This window comes from Amblyomma maculatum, chromosome 1, assembly GCF_055883805.1.
Source record: "Amblyomma maculatum isolate TAMU_Amacu chromosome 1, ASM5588380v1, whole genome shotgun sequence".
In the NCBI taxonomy this organism is placed as follows: Eukaryota; Metazoa; Arthropoda; class Arachnida; order Ixodida; family Ixodidae; genus Amblyomma; species Amblyomma maculatum.
Genome location: NC_139344.1, coordinates 108,132,827 through 108,155,254, shown reverse-complemented (window position 1 = coordinate 108,155,254; position 22,428 = coordinate 108,132,827). Strand labels below are relative to the sequence as shown.

General features: G+C 46.6%; 1 protein-coding gene and 2 pseudogenes across 4 annotated transcripts in view; 2 read left to right on the top strand and 1 right to left on the bottom strand.

Annotated features, from left to right (window-relative positions):
* LOC146203464 (stomatin-like) overlaps positions 1 to 22,428 on the bottom strand; it is a 71,383-nt gene that overhangs the window by 5,513 nt on the left and 43,442 nt on the right. Inside the window, exons 6-9 of one of the 2 annotated variants that reach the window (XM_084588785.1) lie at positions 21,000 to 21,055; positions 18,758 to 18,836; positions 17,061 to 17,241; positions 11,177 to 13,296 (exon numbers count right to left, since the gene is read on the bottom strand). In XM_084588785.1, the coding sequence (XP_084444911.1) occupies positions 13,283 to 13,296; positions 17,061 to 17,241; positions 18,758 to 18,836; positions 21,000 to 21,055 (330 nt within the window). In that variant the 3' untranslated portion in view covers positions 11,177 to 13,282. Of the gene's footprint in view, positions 1 to 11,176; positions 13,297 to 17,060; positions 17,242 to 18,757; positions 18,837 to 20,999; positions 21,056 to 22,428 lie in introns of those variants that run through there. The other variant, XM_084588784.1, reaches the window with a different exon arrangement.
* Positions 985 to 2,485, top strand: LOC146203466 (uncharacterized; annotated as a pseudogene). The gene is made up of 2 exons (XR_014703877.1): positions 985 to 1,345; positions 1,496 to 2,485. The product of XR_014703877.1 is annotated as an uncharacterized LOC146203466 (transcript).
* Positions 4,627 to 6,016, top strand: LOC146203465 (uncharacterized; annotated as a pseudogene). The gene is made up of 2 exons (XR_014703878.1): positions 4,627 to 4,895; positions 5,046 to 6,016. The product of XR_014703878.1 is annotated as an uncharacterized LOC146203465 (transcript).

Genomic DNA, 22,428 nt, shown 5'->3' with positions numbered 1-22,428 from the left:
CCAGAGCCAGGCCGCGAGATGCGCCGGCGGAAACTGTGTTGACCTTTGTACTGCAGAGCAGTGATTCTGGGATAGATTCCGCGATGGTAAACCGAGAAGCTACTGCAGAAGAGCAGAGTTTGATTACCGCTGTAGCGGAGCAGACGGGGGCGGAAGAGCACAGTGGGTGCGACCAGGACCGGGCCACCGGCGAAATGAAACCTGACAGGGAGGCACCCAGAGCCAGGCCGCGAGATGCGCTGGCGGAAACTGTGTTGACCTTGTATCCCGCGACGCGAGGGTAAATCGAGTAACTATCACAGCAGAGAAAACGGCGACCGACACGGTACGATTGGTGCGTTCGGAGAGAGGAGAGCGCATTGCGGAGTATGTCGAGGAAAGCCAGAGAACGGGAGAGGGAGACCGCGAACTGGAAAGATCGAGTGTCGGCAATGATGCCGTAGTTGAAACAGGAGAGGCAGTGGTCAACGGGTTAGCAGACCACACTGCCGACCCGAATAGAAGTGCTGACCCTGCGATAACCTGTGATGCGACGGGCAGTGTAGCGTCATGTGCAGAGGCATTCGTAGCTCAAGATGCGCGTGCTGAGCTGCTGAGGGAAACTACCGTTAACTTGGGAGTTGGGGCCGCGCTAAGTGACGACCTTTGCGACAAAGAATGTGTAGGTGCAATCAAAGGCGGGGTAGTCACCATAACGGCTCAGGCAGGCGGCGCGGGCGCAGAAGGAATTAGCAGCTCACATGATGAAAGTGGGACGGAATGCGAAGAGGCCCAGAATGAGCAATCTGTCAGTACTCAATTAGGGAACAATGAAGTACAGGTTAGCGAAAGAGCGCATTGTGTCAACAGCGAAGGCGCACCGCTGTGCCAGGATGACGAGCTAGCGGGCAGAGCCAACACCTCCTAGACAGCTTTCAAGGCCTGCGCGCTCCGACGTGACGTCACTTCCTGCCGGCCTACTCCCTGCGTCCCCGGCGCAACACCTCCTAGACAGCTTTCAAGGCCTGCGCGCTCCGACGTGACGTCACTTCCTGCCGGCCTACTCCCTGCGTCCCCGGCGTCCCGGCGCACCAGTCAGCCGCGCGCCATATTTACTTTGTGCCGTGTGCGAGTGGGCTGCTGTTCTGCGTGTGTTTTCTTGCCCTATTTGGTTGCTGTGCGCCCATGTTTTGCGGCATATGCTGGTTTTGACATGCCGAACAAGTGTTGTGTACCGGCATGTTCAAGCAATTACCGAACAGGGGAAAAAGCCCAAGTGTTTTCCTTCCCGAAGGACGAAGTGCAACGCACGAAGTGGCTGCGGGCGATACCGAGGAAGGATTTTATTCCTACAGAGAATAACAAGGTAAGAGATTTGTTTGTTACACTGTGCTTCTAGACTACGTTTGAAGCGCAATTCGATTATTCCTTTTATCGAACGAGAACAGTATATAGCAGGTATTTCGCTCTAGCAGTCGCATATTATCAGTATGCCTTCGCTTTTGTTTGCATGCAGGTATGCGCACTGCACTTCGAGGAGTCATGTCTTGAACGGAAAACTTCGTACACGGATCCCAGGACCGGGCGAGTGCTCGAGGTTTCATTGAAAGTACCCCGGCTTCGAAAAGGATCAGTGCCTGCTCTCTTTCCGGGATGCCCCTCCTACTTGTCAAAGCAAGACGCCTGCCCTTCCAGAATATCACCAGATAGCAAACGAACACGCCGAGAAGCATCAGACCTTGCTCGTGCGATTTCTGAATCCGCAGCTTCCTACCACAGTGAAGAAATTAAGCGTAGTTTTTTCTCGCTTCCTGAACTGAAAGAACGATTGAAGACAGTGTGTGTACCTGATGTGTGGGCAGTCATTCATCGCCCTAACTGTGCGCTGTTTTTGAACATAGTGAACGAGAGTGCACCTGTTTTGCAGTCATCCGTGACCATCTCCGTTGATATGGAGTTAAGCGTGTGTTTCTTGGGCAAAAGTTTGAAGCGTTTTGGAAATTACTTGGTGCCAAATAAGGTCATGGATGTCAATGTTCTCCTGGAAATATTGAATCGAATGCAATGCATTGAGAGCGACGAGTGTCCTTCTGATGGCCTTCCAGATATTGTTTGTGCTCTTCTGGAAAAAATTGAGGAACACATCACAGACAGCAAAAGGGATATGATTAGATTTTTGAAAGAACAGGTGACATTGCTTGTAAAGGAACGCATCCAATATTCATCAGAGATTATGGTGCTTGCTTGTATTTTGCACACCATATCCCCTCACGCATACAAGTTCCTTAGGTCATCTTGTGTCCTTGTCTTGCCACATCCGAGTACAATAAGAAATGTCTGCTCTTCATTTCAGTTGTCACCGCAAAATGAATCTGGGAATGGTAATTTTCTGAAGTACATCGCCCACAGATCCAAACAACTGAAGCAATATGAAAAAGATATTGTTCTGATGGTAGATGAAATCCATATCCAACCATTTTTTGATTATAAAGGTGGCAATATCAGTGGAGCAGCGGCAAACTCCAATGTGGCCGCTACATCCGCGCATGTGTTTATGTTGCAAAGCATGCTCAGCTCTTTTCGAGAAGTTGTACACATTCTTCCTGTGCGAACGCTGAATGCCGAGTCTCTGCACAAAGTGCTTAAGGAAGTCATCCTCGGGCTTGAAAAACTTGGATTCAGAGTGCTAGCTGTTGTGTCGGATAACAATTCGATCAACAGGAAAGCCCTTAGTATGTTTTCAAGTCCCCCCAAGCTGAAAACAGCTTATCCGAATCCGGCTGACGCATCACGGCCTTTATTTTATGTTGTAGATGCCGTGCATTTGCTCAAGTGCATTAGAAACAACTGGTTAAATAAAAAAAATCCTGGAACTAACCTTTATTTCCCACTGTTTGACCTTTCAAATAACACAGTGCATCATGATGCCATACAGTGGGCTTCTTTCAAGGAACTACGTGAGCTTCATAAGCTTGAAGCTTCGCAGCTCCTAAAATACAGCTACCACCTCTCCTCAAAAGCACTGAACCCCAGCAACTTAGAGAGACAGAATGTCAAGCTCGCTTTACAGGTATTTAATGAATTTGTGGCTGAAGCATTAGATGCCCACAGTGACTTGCCAGCATTTCAACATGCTAAGCAGACTGCAAATTTTGTTAGAGTAATCGTTAGATGGTGGAAAATTGTAAATGTTAAAACACCGCACAAAGGGTATCACCATCGAGATGTTTACGAGCAGCCAGCTTCATCAAGGACAGATGACCCTAAGCTGACCTTCTTGGGTGCCTTAGTGACTTGGTTGGACGTGTGGGAGTTTTATAAGCATGACAATAGTACACTCACAAGAGAAACTCTTACTGCTTGGAGGCATTCAGCCTACGCTTTGCTGGAGTTCACAAAGTACTGTACTGTTGAACTTGGTTACAAGTACGTACTTCTCGGAAAGGTGCAGACAGATGGTCTCGAACACAGGTTCGGTCAGTACAGGCAAATGGCAGGAGGCCACTATCACATTAGCATCCGACAACTTTATGAATGTGAAGGCAGGCTGCGACTGCAGAGCACCCTTCCGGCATTAAGCGATGATCTGCTAGACACTGCTTCTTCACAAAGTGCCCCACATAAAGCGTCTTTCGACATTAACGTAGAGTCTGAAGACTTAGACAAGTTGAGTTCACGTGTTGCTGTGTTTGGCTATGTTGCAGGCTTTTGCGCGCACTCTGTCTTGAAAGTTTTGAAGTGCGACACCTGCAAGGAAAAGCTTGTTGTTGAGAGAGATGACGAGAGAGACACACGGATATGTACTCACTAACAGCGAACCTCAGTCGAGGGGGCTTAAAATTTCCCAGTGCGTGTGTTGTTACCATCGTTATGCACGCCGAAGTTGTTGTAAAAAAATTGCTGCAGCCCGAAAATGCCACGAACTTCTTGCAGATGTCTAATCACAGGGACATTGTGAAGCACCTTGTGATTAAAAGCCTGCCAGAGTTCGAAGAACTGTGCACATGTGAAAACGGCCATGAGCCAGAACTTGTAATTAACATGGCAGCAAAATGTGCTACAAATATAATCCTGAACAATTATTGTAAAGACAGGAACGATACTGCCACTGCTGCTGCAAAAGCTGATGCAAAAGCACGCAAATTAAAGACTGTCACCAAAAAGTGATAATGAAAGCAATTGTTGGCTGTTTATTGTGCTTCATCATTTGTGCCGCAAATAAATTTTGTCCCCATTTGTAAAGCTTTTAAGCATTTTGCATTTATTTAACTGGAGCGAACGTCACGACATGCTATTTGACAATTTGTCCCCATTTGTAAAGCTTTTAAGCATTTTGCATTTATTTAACTGGAGCGAACGTCACGACATGCTATTTGTCAAACGTTCTCATTCTTTTCTATTTTTTTTAACTCTTCCTACATCTCAACGATAATGTGCTACATCTACACGTCACTTGCGCACCAACCACGCGTAGCTTCATGGAAAGCCTGAGCGCGGCTACGCAGCAAGCGCCAACAAGCAGGGGAGAGTTGGAAGCGGCGCGTCGCCTGGGACGGGCAGTGGTGACGTAGCTGACGTCGAGGCACGTGACGCGCAGGCCTGGAACAAGTTTAGGAGGTGTTGCCCCGGCGTCCCGGCGCCCCAGTCAGCCGCGCGCCATATTTACTTTGTGCCGTGTGCGAGTGGGCTGCTGTTCTGCGTGTGTTTTCTTGCCCTATTTGGTTGCTGTGCGCCCATGTTTTGCGGCATATGCTGGTTTTGACATGCCGAACAAGTGTTGTGTACCGGCATGTTCAAGCAATTACCGAACGGGGGTAAAAGCCCAAGTGTTTTCCTTCCCGAAGGACGAAGTGCAACGCACGAAGTGGCTGCGGGCGATACCGAGGAAAGATTTTATTCCTACAGAGAATAACAAGGTAAGAGATTTGTTTGTTACACTGTGCTTCTAGACTACGTTTGAAGCGCAATTCGATTATTCCTTTTATCGAACGAGAACAGTATATAGCAGGTATTTCGCTCTAGCAGTCGCATATTATCAGTATGCCTTCGCTTTTGTTTGCATGCAGGTATGCGCACTGCACTTCGAGGAGTCATGTCTTGAACGGAAAACTTCGTACACGGATCCCAGGACCGGGCGAGTGCTCGAGGTTTCATTGAAAGTACCCCGGCTTCGAAAAGGATCAGTGCCTGCTCTCTTTCCGGGATGCCCATCCTACTTGTCAAAGCAAGACGCCTGCTCTTCCAGAATATCACCAGATAGCAAACGAACACGCCGAGAAGCATCAGACCTTGCTCGTGCGATTTCTGAATCCGCAGCTTCCTACCACAGTGAAGAAATTAAGCGTAGTTTTTTCTCGCTTCCTGAACTGAAAGAACGATTGAAGACAGTGTGTGTACCTGATGTGTGGGCAGTCATTCATCGCCCTAACTGTGCGCTGTTTTTGAACATAGTGAACGAGAGTGCACCTGTTTTGCAGTCATCCGTGACCATCTCCGTTGATATGGAGTTAAGCGTGTGTTTCTTGGGCAAAAGTTTGAAGCGTTTTGGAAATTACTTGGTGCCAAATAAGGTCATGGATGTCAATGTTCTCCTGGAAATATTGAATCGAATGCAATGCATTGAGAGCGACGAGTGTCCTTCTGATGGCCTTCCAGATATTGTTTGTGCTCTTCTGGAAAAAAATTGAGGAACACATCACAGACAGCAAAAGGGATATGATTAGATTTTTGAAAGAACAGGTGACATTGCTTGTAAAGGAACGCATCCAATATTCATCAGAGATTATGGTGCTTGCTTGTATTTTGCACACCATATCCCCTCACGCATACAAGTTCCTTAGGTCATCTTGTGTTCTTGTCTTGCCACATCCGAGTACAATAAGAAATGTCTGCTCTTCATTTCAGTTGTCACCGCAAAATGAATCTGGGAATGGTAATTTTCTGAAGTACATCGCCCACAGATCCAAACAACTGAAGCAATATGAAAAAAATATTGTTCTGATGGTAGATGAAATCCATATCCAACCATTTTTTGATTATAAAGGTGGCAATATCAGTGGAGCAGCGGCAAACTCCAATGTGGCCGCTACATCCGCGCATGTGTTTATGTTGCAAAGCATGCTCAGCTCTTTTCGAGAAGTTGTACACATTCTTCCTGTGCGAACGCTGAATGCCGAGTCTCTGCACAAAGTGCTGAAGGAAGTCATCCTCGGGCTTGAAAAACTTGGATTCAGAGTGCTAGCTGTTGTGTCGGATAACAATTCGATCAACAGGAAAGCCCTTAGTATGTTTTCAAGTCCCCCCAAGCTGAAAATAGCTTATCCGAATCCGGCTGACGCATCACGGCCTTTATTTTATGTTGTAGATGCCGTGCATTTGCTCAAGTGCATTAGAAACAACTGGTTAAATAAAAAAAATCCTGGAACTAACCTTTATTTCCCACTGTTTGACCTTTCAAATAACACAGTGCATCATGATGCCATACAGTGGGCTTCTTTCAAGGAACTACGTGAGCTTCATAAGCTTGAAGCTTCGCAGCTCCTAAAATACAGCTACCACCTCTCCTCAAAAGCACTGAACCCCAGCAACTTAGAGAGACAGAATGTCAAGCTCGCTTTACAGGTATTTAATGAATTTGTGGCTGAAGCATTAGATGCCCACAGTGACTTGCTAGCATTTCAACATGCTAAGCAGACTGCAAATTTTGTTAGAGTAATCGTTAGATGGTGGAAAATTGTAAATGTTAAAACACCGCACAAAGGGTATCACCATCGGGATGTTTACGAGCAGCCAGCTTCATCAAGGACAGATGACCCTAAGCTGACCTTCTTGGGTGCCTTAGTGACTTGGTTGGACGTGTGGGAGTTTTATAAGCATGACAATGGTACACTCACAAGAGAAACTCTCACTGCTTGGAGGCATTCAGCCTACGCTTTGCTGGAGTTCACAAAGTACTGTACTGTTGAACTTGGTTTTCAAGTACGTACTTCTCGGAAAGGTGCAGACAGATGGTCTCGAACACAGGTTCGGTCAGTACAGGCAAATGGCAGGAGGCCACTATCACATTAGCATCCGACAACTTTATGAATGTGAAGGCAGGCTGCGACTGCAGAGCACCCTTCCGGCATTAAGCGATGATGATCTGCTAGACACTGCTTCTTCACAAAGTGCCCCACATAAAGCGTCTTTCGACATTACCGTAGAGTCTGAAGACTTAGACAAGTTGAGTTCACGTGTTGCTGTGTTTGGCTATGTTGCAGGCTTTTGCGCGCACTCTGTCTTGAAAGTTTTGAAGTGCGACACCTGCAAGGAAAAGCTTGTTGTTGAGAGAGATGACGAGAGAGACACGGATATGTACTCACTAACAGCGAACCTCAGTCGAGGGGGCTTAAAATTTCCCAGTGCGTGTGTTGTTACTATCGTTATGCACGCCGAAGTTGTTGTAAAAAAATTGCTGCAGCCCGAAAATGCCACGAACTTCTTGCAGATGTCTAATCACAGGGACATTGTGAAGCACCTTGTGATTAAAAGCCTGCCAGAGTTCGAAGAACTGTGCACATGTGAAAACGGCCATGAGCCAGAACTTGTATATAACATGGCAGCAAAATGTGCTACAAATATAATCCTGAACAATTATTGTAAAGACAGGAACGATACTGCCACTGCTGCTGCAAAAGCTGATGCAAAAGCACGCAAATTAAAGACTGTCACCAAAAAGTGATAATGAAAGCAATTGTTGGCTGTTTATTGTGTTTCATCATTTGTGCCGCAAATAAATTTTGTCCCCATTTGTAAAGCTTTTAAGCATTTTGCATTTATTTAACTGGAGCGAACGTCACGACATGCTATTTGTCAAACGTTCTCATTCTTTTCTATTTTTTTTAACTCTTCCTACATCTCAACGATAATGTGCTACATCTACACGTCACTTGCGCACCAACCACACGTAGCTTCATGGAAAGCCTGAGCGCGGCTACGCAGCAAGCGCCAACAAGCAGGGGAGAGTTGGAAGCGGCGCGTCGCCTGGGACGGGCAGTGGTGACGTAGCTGACGTCGAGGCACGTGACGCGCAGGCCTGGAACAATTTTAGGAGGTGTTGGCAGAGCGCGTGTACAGTTCGCACTGGCGGAGAAGCGTAGCGCAGAAGTGCTCGGACTTGAGGATGGCTTGGGGCGCGCGAATCGCTTTAATGTGGAGCATTGCCGAAAGAGTAAGTGTTCACAGTATTCTTCCGAAGCGCCTACGGAGGGAGAACGCTATCGGCGAAAACGAAAGGATCGGCAGGTATACAGCAGCGCGAGAACGAAGGGTGGAGCGCAAGTCGAGCTGATCAGTAGGCCGAACAATTATGTTTAGGAATCCGGCACGGATTGCGTTGAACCGACTGACCGCCCTCCATCGATAGGGGTCATAGGCACCCAGCGCCTAAGTTGACGCGCTGCCGGAGGTTTGAGCGGAAATGGGGAAGTTGAAAAGCGAATGGTTTTGTGCTGCGGTTGTTTAGTTTTTTTTTTTTTTTTTTTTTTTGTGCATGGATTAAGCTGCATTGTTTCCTCTCTTGTGTAGACTTCGAGCGATTTTCTTTCTTTTTGAGAATTGAAAGCCAAATAGCCCAAAAAAAATCAAGAAGAACACAATGTGAAAATCCAAATTCAGCGCACAAACCAGGTTCGCCATGCCCATGTGCTTTCGTAGCGACGGCTGGGTAGCCGTTTTCAAATCTCTATTTTTTGTTTTGTTTTGTAATTGTGTGTGCAGCAATGTTGCTAAGACTTAGCGCCTGGCATATCTCAGAGGCTGGCTGTGAGGGCTCGGTGCAGATTTGACCACTAACGCTCCAAGTTGAGGGCCATGACAAGCTATGCAGAGTACCCTGGCTGACGACTTTGCCCCTTGGACTCGGAGAGCGACGCACATTCGTGGTGCACCCATCGGATGCAACCACTTCGTAGCATCTCCTCGGCGGTGGTCGAGCTGTTATGCCCGGGGCCCTAAATCGTCCCGGAGGGTCCGCACATTCGGAGAGCGCCGCTGGAAGGCCGGATGTGGTTTTTCCTTGCGACAGTGGGCAGAGGCGTGTTGAAGGGGGACGTCAGTACAAAGGAGCACGGATCCTTATCTTCCCGACAGGCTAATTGAACTCAAGCGCTTTTGTCGGCAACCGGAATGGGCGTCTCCTGATCTTCGGCACCCCTCCTCTGAACAATGGACCACGGCCCGGGGCGAACCAGGAGCCGCGGCACGTCGTCGTGTTGTGACCCAGCAGTGGGAGATGGCTACTGTTGACTCAAAGATGCTGCTGCACGTGCCGCTCAATGGCCATTAAAACCAGGATTGTGCTGCTAAGGATGTGTGCACCATCGCCTGACCGGCGCCATTGAAGATGGCTGAAACCAGATGGGACATCGCCGCTTCAGACAGAACAACGGGGACGGCCTGGCTGTTGTGCAGTGGTATACCGTATTCCCTGTACAAGTGCGATGAAGTGTGTGTGTGTGTGCGCGTTTGTGCGTGTGGTGCTGGTAGAACAATTGGGCGGAGCCAAAGAAGTCATGGGCGGAGCCAAAAGAAGCGGCTCAGCGCCTATTGGACGTTTGGGGAACTGCGGGTTTCACAGTGGGACTGAACGGTGATTTAGGCATCCTACGAGGGCTACTTCTGTGTGTCTCGCCTGTGCTCTCAGTTCATTAAGAGCCACCTCGGTCCTTTTCACGTGCTTGCACGTTTATGTTTTGTAAATATGTAAAATGAATCTTCAGTTTGCTCTTAACTCCCGCCGTCTTTTGCCTTCCTCAACGCCTTGCGGTTAAGTCCCTATAGCTCCCGGTCCTCCGATTATATCAAGTTCAAATCAATGGCGCCAGACTGTGACGTAAAAAATTAGAGGGCGTGAATAGTGATCCATCCATAGTCTAACGCCAGGTTCAATTTATAGCACAGGTGTTCTATTCCGATTCTTTTCAACGTAGTTTTTGCGACGTTTTTTTCTTTTGCTCCGTCGTTCGTGTTGGGATATCTCAGTCGACGCGACGAGTGATGCGAATGGGATAGAATGAAAGAAAAAATTTTATGCCCCAAGGCCTATAATTGTCAGATTAAATTTTCATCTCTAGACTCAGCACCTCATGGCATCAGGATTTCCCTGCCGCTATAGGGAGCTACTCGTATTCAAGTTTAAAAGTCACCGTTTATAGAATAAATTACAATAAACCGCTAAATTTTATATACAATTATGTGATCTACCATCCGACATAGTTAACAGAAGCCCCGCTTTAACTAAGTCGTACGAACGTACCTGCATGGCCTAGGGGTAGTATGTGTTACACAAGATCCAAGCATCACGGTGAGTTCAATTTCTACATCCCACCCTACCATCTCTAAAGGAAAGCCCGAGTTGGAAACGCCTGCCACCGCGGCCGTCATGTTGTCTAGCGATGTCACACAGCCCGACGACCGGTCAGTGCACGGCCAGCATGTAAGCTGCCAACTACCGCCTGCTAGAAGACATGCCCTCGATTTTTCGCACAACCGCGACACCAACACCGAAACCGAATTTTTTTTTTTTTTGCAAAACTGGGTCTTTAACGTTATCGCGTTAATATCGATGTGAAGTGCATGCCAGTTGTATTTCTGGTGGAGCTGCGACACACGAAGAAATTTAGGCCGCCGCCAAGCCCAACAGCGGAAAACAAGACGTCGTCGCAAAGAAAGCGTTGCTACTTTCGCTGCCATGCTTGAAGCTGATCGGCGCCGGAACTACACTGAGCATCGACATCGCATGAACACTGCCTAAGCCAATATAAAATAGCGCTTAGTAAGGAGGCTCTCGTCGGAAATTTATGCCCTTGACGGTAAAACTTAGCATTAGTTTAATTAATTATATTTCTTTTAAGTAAAGCGAGCGCCAGAGAAATCACTGGACCAGATGATGAAAACAAATGTCACTTTCTTTCTTTTTAAACAACTTCGGGTTCGTGCAGAGTGTCGCGACAGAAGACACAGGCAAAGCATGGCACAACACACATCTAGGCGCAGTACTACGGTGTTAAGCCATCACTAGAAAGTGAACGCATGCAAGGCATGACATCAAGAAAATATCAGCGCTATTTTGCACTGAGTGTGATAGATAGTTAGTCAGTACCAACAAACAAAATTTAAATCATGTTTAAAAACAGAACATAGCAGGTTACAAGCGAGCCACATTGCAGAAAGGCTTTATTAATCAACTAACAACAGGGCATACGAACACCAGAGCTCTATATCTTTCCCTACTACACTACAGAGAGGGAGGGGAACACCAAGTTGTTCGTTCAGGCATGCGACTTGGCGTAGAGCATGGCACAGCTCTTGCAGCATGCCAGAGCGGTGCCATGTACTAGAAAAGTTGCTGTCTGAGCACAACCGCATGCGTTAACCGTCCCGTTTCACTGCGTGGCATTTGGCACAATTCAACAACAAGTAGGTAACATTTAAGGCCTCTGGGTAAATATACATTCATATGGCACAGCTTAGACCTGTTAAATGGGAGACCGTTGAGGGTTACACCCAAAAGGATTAAGGCCATCTCAGTGCGAGTCCTCCATTGTCTTCTTTCCTTCAATAAATATTCGGTTGTTAGTCCAGCCTCGGCTTGTTCGCTTCGATTCTGTGTCTCGTCTTTTGGCTGGTTTAAAATGAATTAGCCATCATCTGGTTAGTCCTGTATACAGCCCCCCCCCCCCTTGTAGTTGCTTTCCTCACCCGTTTGATAGAATTTAAAGCCCATCAGGTCAGTCGGTGCAGCTATAACAAAAATATGTTGCTCCAATGACACTGTTGCATGCAGTGCGTGTAAAACGTTCGATGGTGTAAACAACAACAAAAAGACATGCATCAACAATAATTAACTACAAAAGAAAATTTATATAAATAAAGATTTCCCGCTCTCCAACTTTCACTTAGACGCTGAAAAAAAGAGTGGTCTCTCTTGCCTCCTGTCACTAAAGAGCATGGCTCAACCTAAGCTTTCACCGCTATTCTTTTAGAGCACATGACAATGTAAAGTTCTGGTCCCAGCGTGTTACAGTCATGATGACTTCGTTGCTGACTGTAAGTCAGTAAGAAAGAAGATATGAATAAAACCAGATGACTGGCTAAGCGAACCTCCCCTACTAACGTATGTGTTGATCCACGGCATCAAACTGCCAAGGAAAGCTTCATCAGAGGATTCAGTACACTTATCACCAGCGAATGGTCTTATAACCTATGCTGCCATTGACTAAAGTGAGAACTTTATAGACAAAAATATAGCGTGACAGGCATCACGTCCCTACTTAACGGATGTTGTGTTGCTTACCAGAATTCCTTCAGAATCTACGGCTAGAAACGAAGCTAGCGTCTAAACTACGAGGCTACAGTAGTGCAGGCGATAAAAACAAACCTACAAACTAGGAAGTGCACACAATAAAGCGTATATGCATAAATAAATCTTGCCAGCATTCAAAAGCATGCGTCCATGGCTTACACTCTCATAATCAAGACATTTTCACATTTGTATTTCTGTTCTTATATCTGCTAGAGGTCATCCTTTAACCAGAGCACTTGAATGGAAGTCTCATTTTTTGCGTCCTTTTTTTTTCTTGATACTGAAATAAGTCATGCATAAAAAATACACCGAACGTAACTTCGCCGATTTATCTAGCTGTAATGTTGAAAAGGAAATATTGTTTCTGCTAAGAAAACAAAAACATTGATTACCAAAAATGAGACCAGGTACCCGTCATAACCTTACCTTTCATTAATAAAAAAATGTATAGCGACATGGAAGGTATTTTTACAAAATGTAATATTAACTACCACAGCTTTGTACAAAAAAATTCAAACGATGCGCGAATTTTATTTCCGTTCTCATGATGTAAATTTATGAGAATTTAACATTTAGTATTGCAATGCACACTATGCAACAAGAAAAACACCCACCCATATATGCTCTGACTAGCGCACTTGCCTCAGTCATAGCTCTAGCGAAGACAAATCCGCACACCTTACATACCATGCGCCGGGATATGCTCGCGCATGCTAACCTAGCTTCCTTCGCACAGTGTCTTCATGTTTTTCCTAATGTTATCCCTCAAAGACAGCAGAGTGTTAGCTATGGACGACTTAACACCTTATACAGTGTAAACGGTATTGTGCACACAAACACACAGCAGTGCTGGCAGGGCAAGCTTCTATCCTGGCCATGTGAGACTGGGGCCAAGGCACGTGCAGGCAGGAAGGCACACAGGTGGTGGGTTCGAGGAATCAAAGGCGTGCTCTTGGGTGCTCAGGATGACCTTTCTGTGCAGGCAGTATGGGATAGAGAGCAGGGTGAGAAAACATGCTCTAGCTACTACTATGCTACAACTGTAATTCAATTCGAGTGTGCTAAATGCAACAAAAACCAACTATTGGCGAACATCACTGTGATGATACCATTCAGATCTGTTTTAGCTGAATAGATTTTGTCCCTCGGTTGAATACTAGACAGAGCCAGGATACAACCAAGTGCATCTGTCTATTTGAGAGCAGTCAGTGACATAAGCAATCGACTTCAAGCGAGTGCTACAAACGTGCCGTTTTTGGCAGTTCACAGAAGAACCCTATCGAAACTCTTAAACTAACTTCTACAAACGCTAAACTGCACATGGCCTAGCACCGCATGCTTCGAAAAGACTGTCCCGCGTTACTCTGAAATTTCAAACAAATCACCCTCGAAACGGTCCGCAAGCCTATTACGCGTTTCATTGCAAGGGTCATACCGAAAGTAACAGGCAAACATTTTTTTTACACATCCGTGCACTGCATTCCTGAAGACGAAACTACATCACGTTCTATTTCGCACCAGTTTTCATTTCCCCATAAAGCCGCATTTCACCGGACACATTTACAATATCAGGTCGGAAAGCTTGAACATCTCACCGATTGATTTCCGTTCCAGCCTAGGAGACGCACTCATGCAACGATCGCCTCATACGCGTTCAGTCTTTGACCTCGCATTATACGGTTCTAATATCCGAGCAGGCGGAAGTCCGAAGGAACCGGAGCAGCGCTGTACGGCGAATGACGAATAATTTCCAGCCCCAATTCCTCATCTGTTGAGCGAGCAAAGCGAAGGCAAGCATTGTCGTCCTGCCACATGACTTTCCGTGGAAGCTGCTTAACGCACCATCCGCGATGGAGTTTCTTTGGCGTTTGAACATATTCAGCAGCATTCGTTGTTTCCCTATGCTAAAGGAAACCAATCAAAATAGGGCCTTATGGCTCTCAAACGAAGGCCGCGGCCATGGCATTGGCAACTGAAGGAGCATATTATGCTGTATTTGTTGACGCAAAGTTTCAATGAGGACAACCCAAACTCCTGAAAAGGCCGGCTTACCGAGAAAGGTGGCAATCCTGCACAAAGCTGTGATCTTTGCAGTTTGTAAGTAGGAGCCCCACCAAGAATGCACGGTTGGATTTGCGGGCTTATGAAGTTTAACATTCCAAACCAACATGAGCTGTAAGAGACGCTGCAGGAGAAAGCTCAGGATAATTTCTTTCGACCAGCTTAGGTTACCGAACTTGCATTCTCATCGGATATTACACGGGTTCCTTGCATTTTGCGTTGATCAAAACGCGATCGCCGCAGGGAGATCGAATCCGCGCCCTCGGGTTTAGCACTCGAGGGCCCTAACCACTCAGCCACCGCGACAGGAAGGACATACAATTAAAGGCAGTTTGTTTCATGAGCTCAATATGAATTTCTGTATTTTTAAGCCTGCTTCGCTGCGACGCACATGCAGTAAAAAAAAAAGTTTTCAGGAGTGAATTCGACCTTATAACTGAAATCTTTTCTCCATTTCTCCATCTACAACAGAGCCCGGAGTCGCACTAGAGGCACCACTTTGTACATCCTTCTTGCGGATAGTGTGGTCCTTTGTGACTTTGTAGATCCAGTTTTGTACGCAAAACAACCAACGCAGTTCAGTTTATTTATGCGACGTAGAAGCATCTACCCTGGGCAAGTATCCTTTTCGTAGGCTAATGCCGAAGATCCACATTTGCTTCTATTTTCCTTTTATGCCACGTATCAATACACTGCGTTAATGTCGCGCAGTTTGGGCCCAAATTATAAGCCACATCGGCTGGACGCAAGCAGTTTTTTAGTTATCTCGTGACCCGAACCTTTCAAACACGAAAGCCAAGCACACGTCTTCCTATCGAGTGTCATCATCATCATCGTCAGCCTGACTATACCCACTGCAGGGCGAAGGCTTTTCCCATATTTCTCCACTTAACCCGGTTGTGTGCTAGCTGCATCCACTTGACCCCTGCGAACTTCTTAACCTCATCCACCCACCTAACTTTCTGCCGCCCCCTGCTACGCTTTCCTTCCCTTGGAATCCAGTTTGTTACCCTAAGCGACCATCGGTTATCCTCTCTTCGCACTACATGTCCTGCCCATGCCCATTTCTTCTTCTTAATTTCCACTAGAATGTCGGTATCCTGAGTTATTTCTCTGACCCACTCTGCACGCTTCCTATCTTTACCCCTACCATTTTTCGTTCCATAGTCCTCTGGGTTGTCCTCAACTTAAGTAGGACTCTCTTGGTTAGCCTCCACGTTTCAGCCCCATACGTGAGTACAGGTAAGATGCAACTGTTATATACTTTCCTCTTTAGCGATACTGGTAAGCTGCTAGTCATAATCTGCGAGTGCTTGCCAAGTGCACTCCATACCAATCTTATTCTTCTTGTTATTTCCTTTTCATGGTCCGGATCTGCGGTTACTACCTGTCTAAAGTAGACATATTCGCCTACTACTTCCAGTACTTCGCTACCTAATGTAAACTGCTGTTCCTTTCCGAGGCTGTTGAACATTACCTTAGTCTTCTGCATATAGATTTTCAAGCCTAACTTTCTACTTTTCCTGTCTAGGTCACCAATCATTATTTGCAGTTTATCCCCCGAGTTACTTAGCAAGGCAATGTCATCAGCAAATCGCAGATTACTGAGGTATTCTCCATCTACCCTAATCCCTAACTGATTCCATTCCAAGTCTCTGAATACTTCCTCTAAACAAGCTGTGAGTAGTACTGGGGAGATTGTGTCTCCTTGCCTAACACCTTTCTTTATGGGAATTTTGTTACTTTCTTTATGCAGAACTATGGTTGCTGTGCAGCCACTATATATATCTTCCAGCACATTCACGTACGGCTCGTCTACCCCCTGATTTCGCAATGCCTGCATCACCGCCGAGGTTTCAACTGAGTCAAATGTTTTTCGTAATCAATGAATGCTATGTATAAGGGCTGGTTATATTCCGAGCATTTTTCTATCAACTGATTGATGGTATGGATATGATCGATAGTAGAGTACCGTTTCCGAAAACCTGCTTGATCCTTTGCTTGATTGCAGTCTAAGGTTGTCCTGATTCTATTAGCGATTACCTTAGTAAATAACTTATACGTAACAGACAGTAAGCTGATTAGTCTGTAATATTTAAGGTCCTTAGAGTCCCCTTTCTTATGAATGAGCATAATGTTTGCATTCTTCCATGGTTCCGGTACCGTCGATGATACCAGGCACTGCGTATACAGGGTGGCCAGCTTTTCTAACACGATATCCCCCGCGTTCTTCAGCAAATCTGTAGTTATCTGATCCTCTCCAGCTGATTTCCCCTTTTTCATAGTTTCTAATGCTTTCTTGACCTCGTCCTTCGTAAATGGTGGAACGTCCGACTGTTTTTCCCTATCGCCGATCTCCTTACGGTCCTGACTACTTTGGCTACTGTAGAGATCTGTATAGAACTCCTCGGCTACTTTGACTATCTTGTCCATATTCGTGATGACGTTGCCCTCCTTGTCCCTTATCGCATACGTCTGGTTTTTGCCTATGCCCAATTTCTTCGTTACCGATTTAAGGCTTCCCCCGTTCTTTACAGCATGCTCAAATTTCTCCATGTTATACTTCCTTATATCGGCCACCTTGCGCTTATTGATTACCTTTGATATCTCGGCCAATTCAATCTGGTCTGTTGGATTGGAAGCTTTCATACTATCGAGTGTACTCAACCATTATTACCGAGTAGCCCCTTCAGCAGTTCCATGGGCAGCGGGAAAACGATGGTGGAGTTCTTCTCCGCTGCTATGGAGGTGAGCGTCTGCAGATAGCGCAGCTGCAGCGCAGGTCCAGACTCCGAGATGATGTCGGCCGCTTCCTTGAGGGAGCGCGCCGCGCGCTGTTCACCCTCAGCCGCGATCACCTGCGCGTCGCGACAAAAAGACGGGAGAAGTTGCACAAATGACGCAAGGTGTAACACTAAAAACAGGACGAACGAATAACGCTGTCACACGTCACAGCGTCTTCCATGCTCTTCGTCCGTCGTTTTCTTTTTTTTTTTTTTGTCTTTTTTTTTTTTTTTTTTGTGCGCTACACTACTGCCATCGATACCCGACTTGCCCAAATACCCGCGCTTCCACACACGCCGGTGTGGCGTCGACAGTCCATGATCCTCAAACGGCATGATTTTGCCGAATCGTTCAAATACGCGACAGTAGTTGCTAGTTCTCTGCCGGTATAGTACGCAGTCCCCTTCGCTACCGAGTGGAGAAGTCGCCGTTCTCCTCTAGAATACTGTCTGGTTGCTCCTGGGTGCTGAGATAGGAAAGAGAGCCGTCTCCTCGGCTTCTACAGAATGCACATCACACAAGCAATACGCCACGAGTCCTGCAGATTTCTGAGAGAGCTGCCAACGGCGTTGCCAACACTTTGAGTGCGCTAACGAGGAGGCCTTCACTAGCCCTCACTTCGGCCGGCAATTTTCGAAGTCTTTGCACTGGACGTTTTAGCCAGTGAGAGGAATGGCAACTGTAACGTTCATACTGCTTAGCAAATGCTCAATTAACGCTCTTTTAATCGTATCCACAGACAGACATATCTCTAAAAATGCACGCTTTTCACTATAAATCGTCTAAGCGTTTCGGCTTAGAATGCACCGGCATTTAAAATAAAAATAATTAAATCGTATGCGCAAGTTATACGGATAATACAACGCTGTCCCCCATGGTTTTCGAGAAATAATTCGTAGAGCTTGAAAAGACGACATCAACGTCTCGATCTAAGCTGCGCACCCAACGACGAATCTTCTCGACCACATATCTAACAGTACAATCCAGGCGAGGAGAACTGCGAAACGAAGCTCACGTAAGGCATCGTCTTCAGCGTGCGACCTTTGCAATAGAGCTCCAATGCCCCTGCACAGAATGGGGCGATGTTTACTGAGATTTATTCACCTCAAGGGTCCTGGAATCAACGCCTGCAAACCGTCGACGAAGGCGTCTTTTTTTCTTTTCTTTTTTTTTTTTTTCAAGTGAGATTTTGCTCGCTGAAGTTTTATGGGCGTTCTGGCACAGCGCTGACAAACGCCGTCCTTAGGTTGGTGCTCAGTGACTTCACTAAAAAACATATGTTTACAGCATTATGTTCCGCCGTCGCCGCTGGAACCTCGACGCTACTGTTTACAGAGGTCTTATACAGAAGTAAGGCAAAGCAAGATGTTGGGCGAGTTGATGACGGTCTTCCATATTCAATTGTATAGCGCTGTAAGATAGAAGGAGGTTTCACTTTGGATCACCAATATCGGGAATTGCGGTACAAAACAAAAAGAAAACCGGTCAAGACGGCACAGTAGTCATTCATGCGTCATTGAACGCGCTTGTGTTACTACAGTTATTTACTCAGTCAAAACGGCCTGCTAAGGCGGCAACCCCTGAGCTTACCTTGGCACGAGCCTCTCTGGATGCCTCAGCTTCTGCCGCCATTGCCCTCTGCATCTGAACCGGAAGTCGGACGTCCTTACTGTGGAACGAAAGAAGTCAAGAATGTGAGGGTGTACGACTCCGGAAGTGCAGTACTCATTTGTTTTATGTCGCACGAAATCCGAAGTGGCTGGCGTCCAAATGCGCTAGTGTGAAATTTTTTCATAGTTGCTCTCTACGTACCGCGCTACCTGAAGTACCAGCCTGAATACGAACAAGTTTCAACTATGCGAAGTTATGCCAACGTTTCGCGTTAAGCAGGGCTCTCTGTTGCCGAAACGCGCGCGGAAAGTCTTGGTGGCGTAGGCCATTTGGCATTCGAGCGGGTTTAAAATCAGTTCAAAGCCATGTCAATTATACTTATGGCGCATTCGGTTGGGGGGACGAAAGCAGAGGCGCCGAGCAGTACAGAGCAGTACAGGAGCACTCCGAGCGAGGGTGCAACTGTCCTCCCACGGGAACGCTCTCTGCGTGTCGAGAGCAGAGCGCCACGACCATGTGACCGCACTTCTCTCCCCAGCATTCTCCGCCTGCCCGCAGTGGCGGCAGTTGCAACCCGAGGAGAGGCCAACGCTCCGTGTAGAACGGCTTGCTTTGTGTGCCTTAGTTCTCACAGCGCGGCGATCTGCCTCCTTTGGCCCTTTCGATGCCAGCAACGACTCTCAAACATGCATACAGCACCTGGGCAATGCTTTCCGCTCGCCGAGCGCCGACGCTTCAAGCCGCCATTTTGAGCGTCGCCGACTCGAGAGAGAAAAAAAAAAAAAAAGATGGCGCGGATATGACGCTTTATGCTATGTGACTTCTACTCTCGCTTTAGACGAGGGAGCAGCCGGGAGTGCACTCGGGTGCTCTCAGCGGAGGAAAAGCCCTCCTCCTCTACCATTGGAAGCCAGTGATTCAGTCTTGCTCTCCCACTGGAGGGCGCCCGCTTGTCAGAGAGCACTTTCGAAGTGCTCTCGAGTGCGCCTGCTCTCCCACTCGAATTCGCCATTAGACCTGCGATGGTGTATGGCGTTTTTCAACGATTTAGGCGTAGCCTCCTGTGGCTAAAATGAACTGCGTCATCTCGGTAGCAGGTTTCTTCTCCTGCTAATGTCATTTGTCCTTAGAAACAGGTGGTATACATCCACAAAGGGGATCGGTCAAGAATAGCAAAAAGGGGGTGGGGGGGGGGGGGTGTTTGGATGTGTATATACGTGGCCAAAACAAAATGACCAGTCTTTCAAGCTGCGCTGCGTCGTCATCGTCGTAATCTCTTGTGAAAAATTTGCATTAAAGACCTTAATTACGTATTATTCATCCTAATAAAAGAAAAAAAGAACCTGTTACGTGGCAAGACCCCCTCCATGTGAATAAAACGCTAAAGCACTGGTTTAATACTTGCCTAAAAATTGCAGGACCTAGCAAAGCAAAGCTCTACGGATAAAAACTTACCTTTCGAGAGCTACATACTGACCCTGCATGTATACGTATCCCCACGTTTAGATAAGCTTAACTGGAATCAAAAGTATTCTCCCTCAGTCTAGTCCATATTCAACTAAGAGCAACCTCCTGAACGTGAAGCACGTAAAACAACAACCGATATTCAAAGTAACAAAGGAAAATTTCATACGTTCTATGCGATAGAGTAAAACATATTATTGGTATTCTCGTCAACATATGAAAATGCACAAGGGTATGCGCAAGCTTAACGTCGCACTCGCAACGGGCTGTAACTACTAGAATAGCGGGTGACAGAAGCTCATTAGAGATTCGTACTTTAGGCGATCGCAAATTTTTCGTACATTTAGAACTATACATATCTACGGGTGGGTGCGTTCGAGAATTCCTGCCCCATCATAATTAGCCCGTATCTGAACGAAAAGTATCACTACAGTTGCGCCTATTTTGAGGTTTCGCTCGATAATAAAGTTCAACGCTCTTCATTTAGTATACTTATATGCCCCTACGGCGCTGCCCCCCCCCCCCCCCCCCGAACTGTGAAATGGAGAGGCGGAAAGAGCCCAAGTGCGGACTGCTTCCACACTGCACACGCATTGATTCTTCGAAAGAACGCTTTCGGGATCAACCCAATTTGCGCTGATTTTGGCCGCAGTTCACGAATAGAAATCATGCTGGCCGTGGTCACGTACGTAGCCACTATGATTGCACGAGGAGAGGTGGGGCGCAATGAAATCCCTTTGCTGACTCCAATACTCACATTTCGACTCGCTCGACCTTCACTCCCCAGGCGTCGGTAGCTTCGTCCAGGTTCGCCTGTGCACGGTAGAAAGGTGAAAAAAAAAAGCAAATTATTTTCAAGGTGCGTCAATAAATTAAACTTTCGTGTTTATGCATTTCACTAGGCCATTCGTTTTGTACGCGAACAACACGCCAACTACAGTCCTCTGTTTTTTAAATGAATTTTTTCAATCAACCAATCAGTAAATAAATGAAATTCGTCTTTCGCTCTCAGTTCGAAAATCTCGTTCACGACCCTTTAACGCATACTAGGTTTTAATTTCCCACGCACGCGAAAATCTTCGAATGTCCTCGAGGGCAACTCTTCTCATTCTCTGAACCAAACGCAAAGTCAAAAAAAAAAGCGACGAATATTTCGAAACCACTGATCGCGCTCAGCGTTCAGACCTACAAGGAAACGGAAGGATATACTAGCGATTTCTAATAAAACGCAAGGCCTTTTCTTCTTTTTTTTCTTTTTTTTTTTTTTTTTTTTGAAGAGCTGTCTCGAATGCTAGATATGTGGCTGCTGACGTAGTTAATAGTGCTAGGGAAAGGGTAGCATAAAAGTAGAATATATGTGGCTGCTGACGTAGTTAATAGTGCTAGGGAAAGGGTAGCATAAAAGTAGAATTGAGGGCAGCTCTGTCGACTGAGCTGTCAAGCATGTGGCAACCACTTTTTCACGCCTTTAGCATTCACAAACAGTTGAAGTTACACAAAAAGGCCCAACCACCACCTTTTAGCTTCCTTTTCTATACTTCACGTCTTCAACACGTTTGCTCTTAGCGCCTCCTTGTGTGAAGCTTTGCATGAAACGTCTGATGCCTGCTTAAGCAGAGTTGCAATGGAAGCAGTAACGACGCCGGTGGAGCACAATGTCAATCCTACCAACTGTCATCCGCTGCAGCACAAGTGTGGCAGAACTGCGACCTACTGCGAACAGGATGAGAACAGAGAAGTGTATGTAAACTTCGCCCATAATAATGGCTGCCTTCTTCGCGCGTTAGAAGGCGTCCAAGATAGAGAAAATGTGGTTCCCGGCCACCCGAAATAACACGAGGACGGACAACTCAGGATCCACGGCCGTAAGCACCGATGTGCGCCCCCTCACGCGCCCTTGAACAACAGGAAAAGGCGTGCCGTGTGCGCGGCACAGGAGCAGCGAATTCAACGGCGCCGCCAATCGTGTCCGTACGCCCACTGGTTCCTGTCGGACCTGAACCTCGGCGTCAGTGAGTTTCCGTTTGTTTTGAAGCATCTCACTCCGGCTCCTTCTAGCCCTTCAAACTCTTAAACGGCGGCTCCGACCAGCTCGACAAAATCGTGAACCGAACAAAACGTCGAGGCGAAGGAGGAAAAAATTGAGCGAAAAAAATATATATATATTTCCGCGACCAAAATAAACA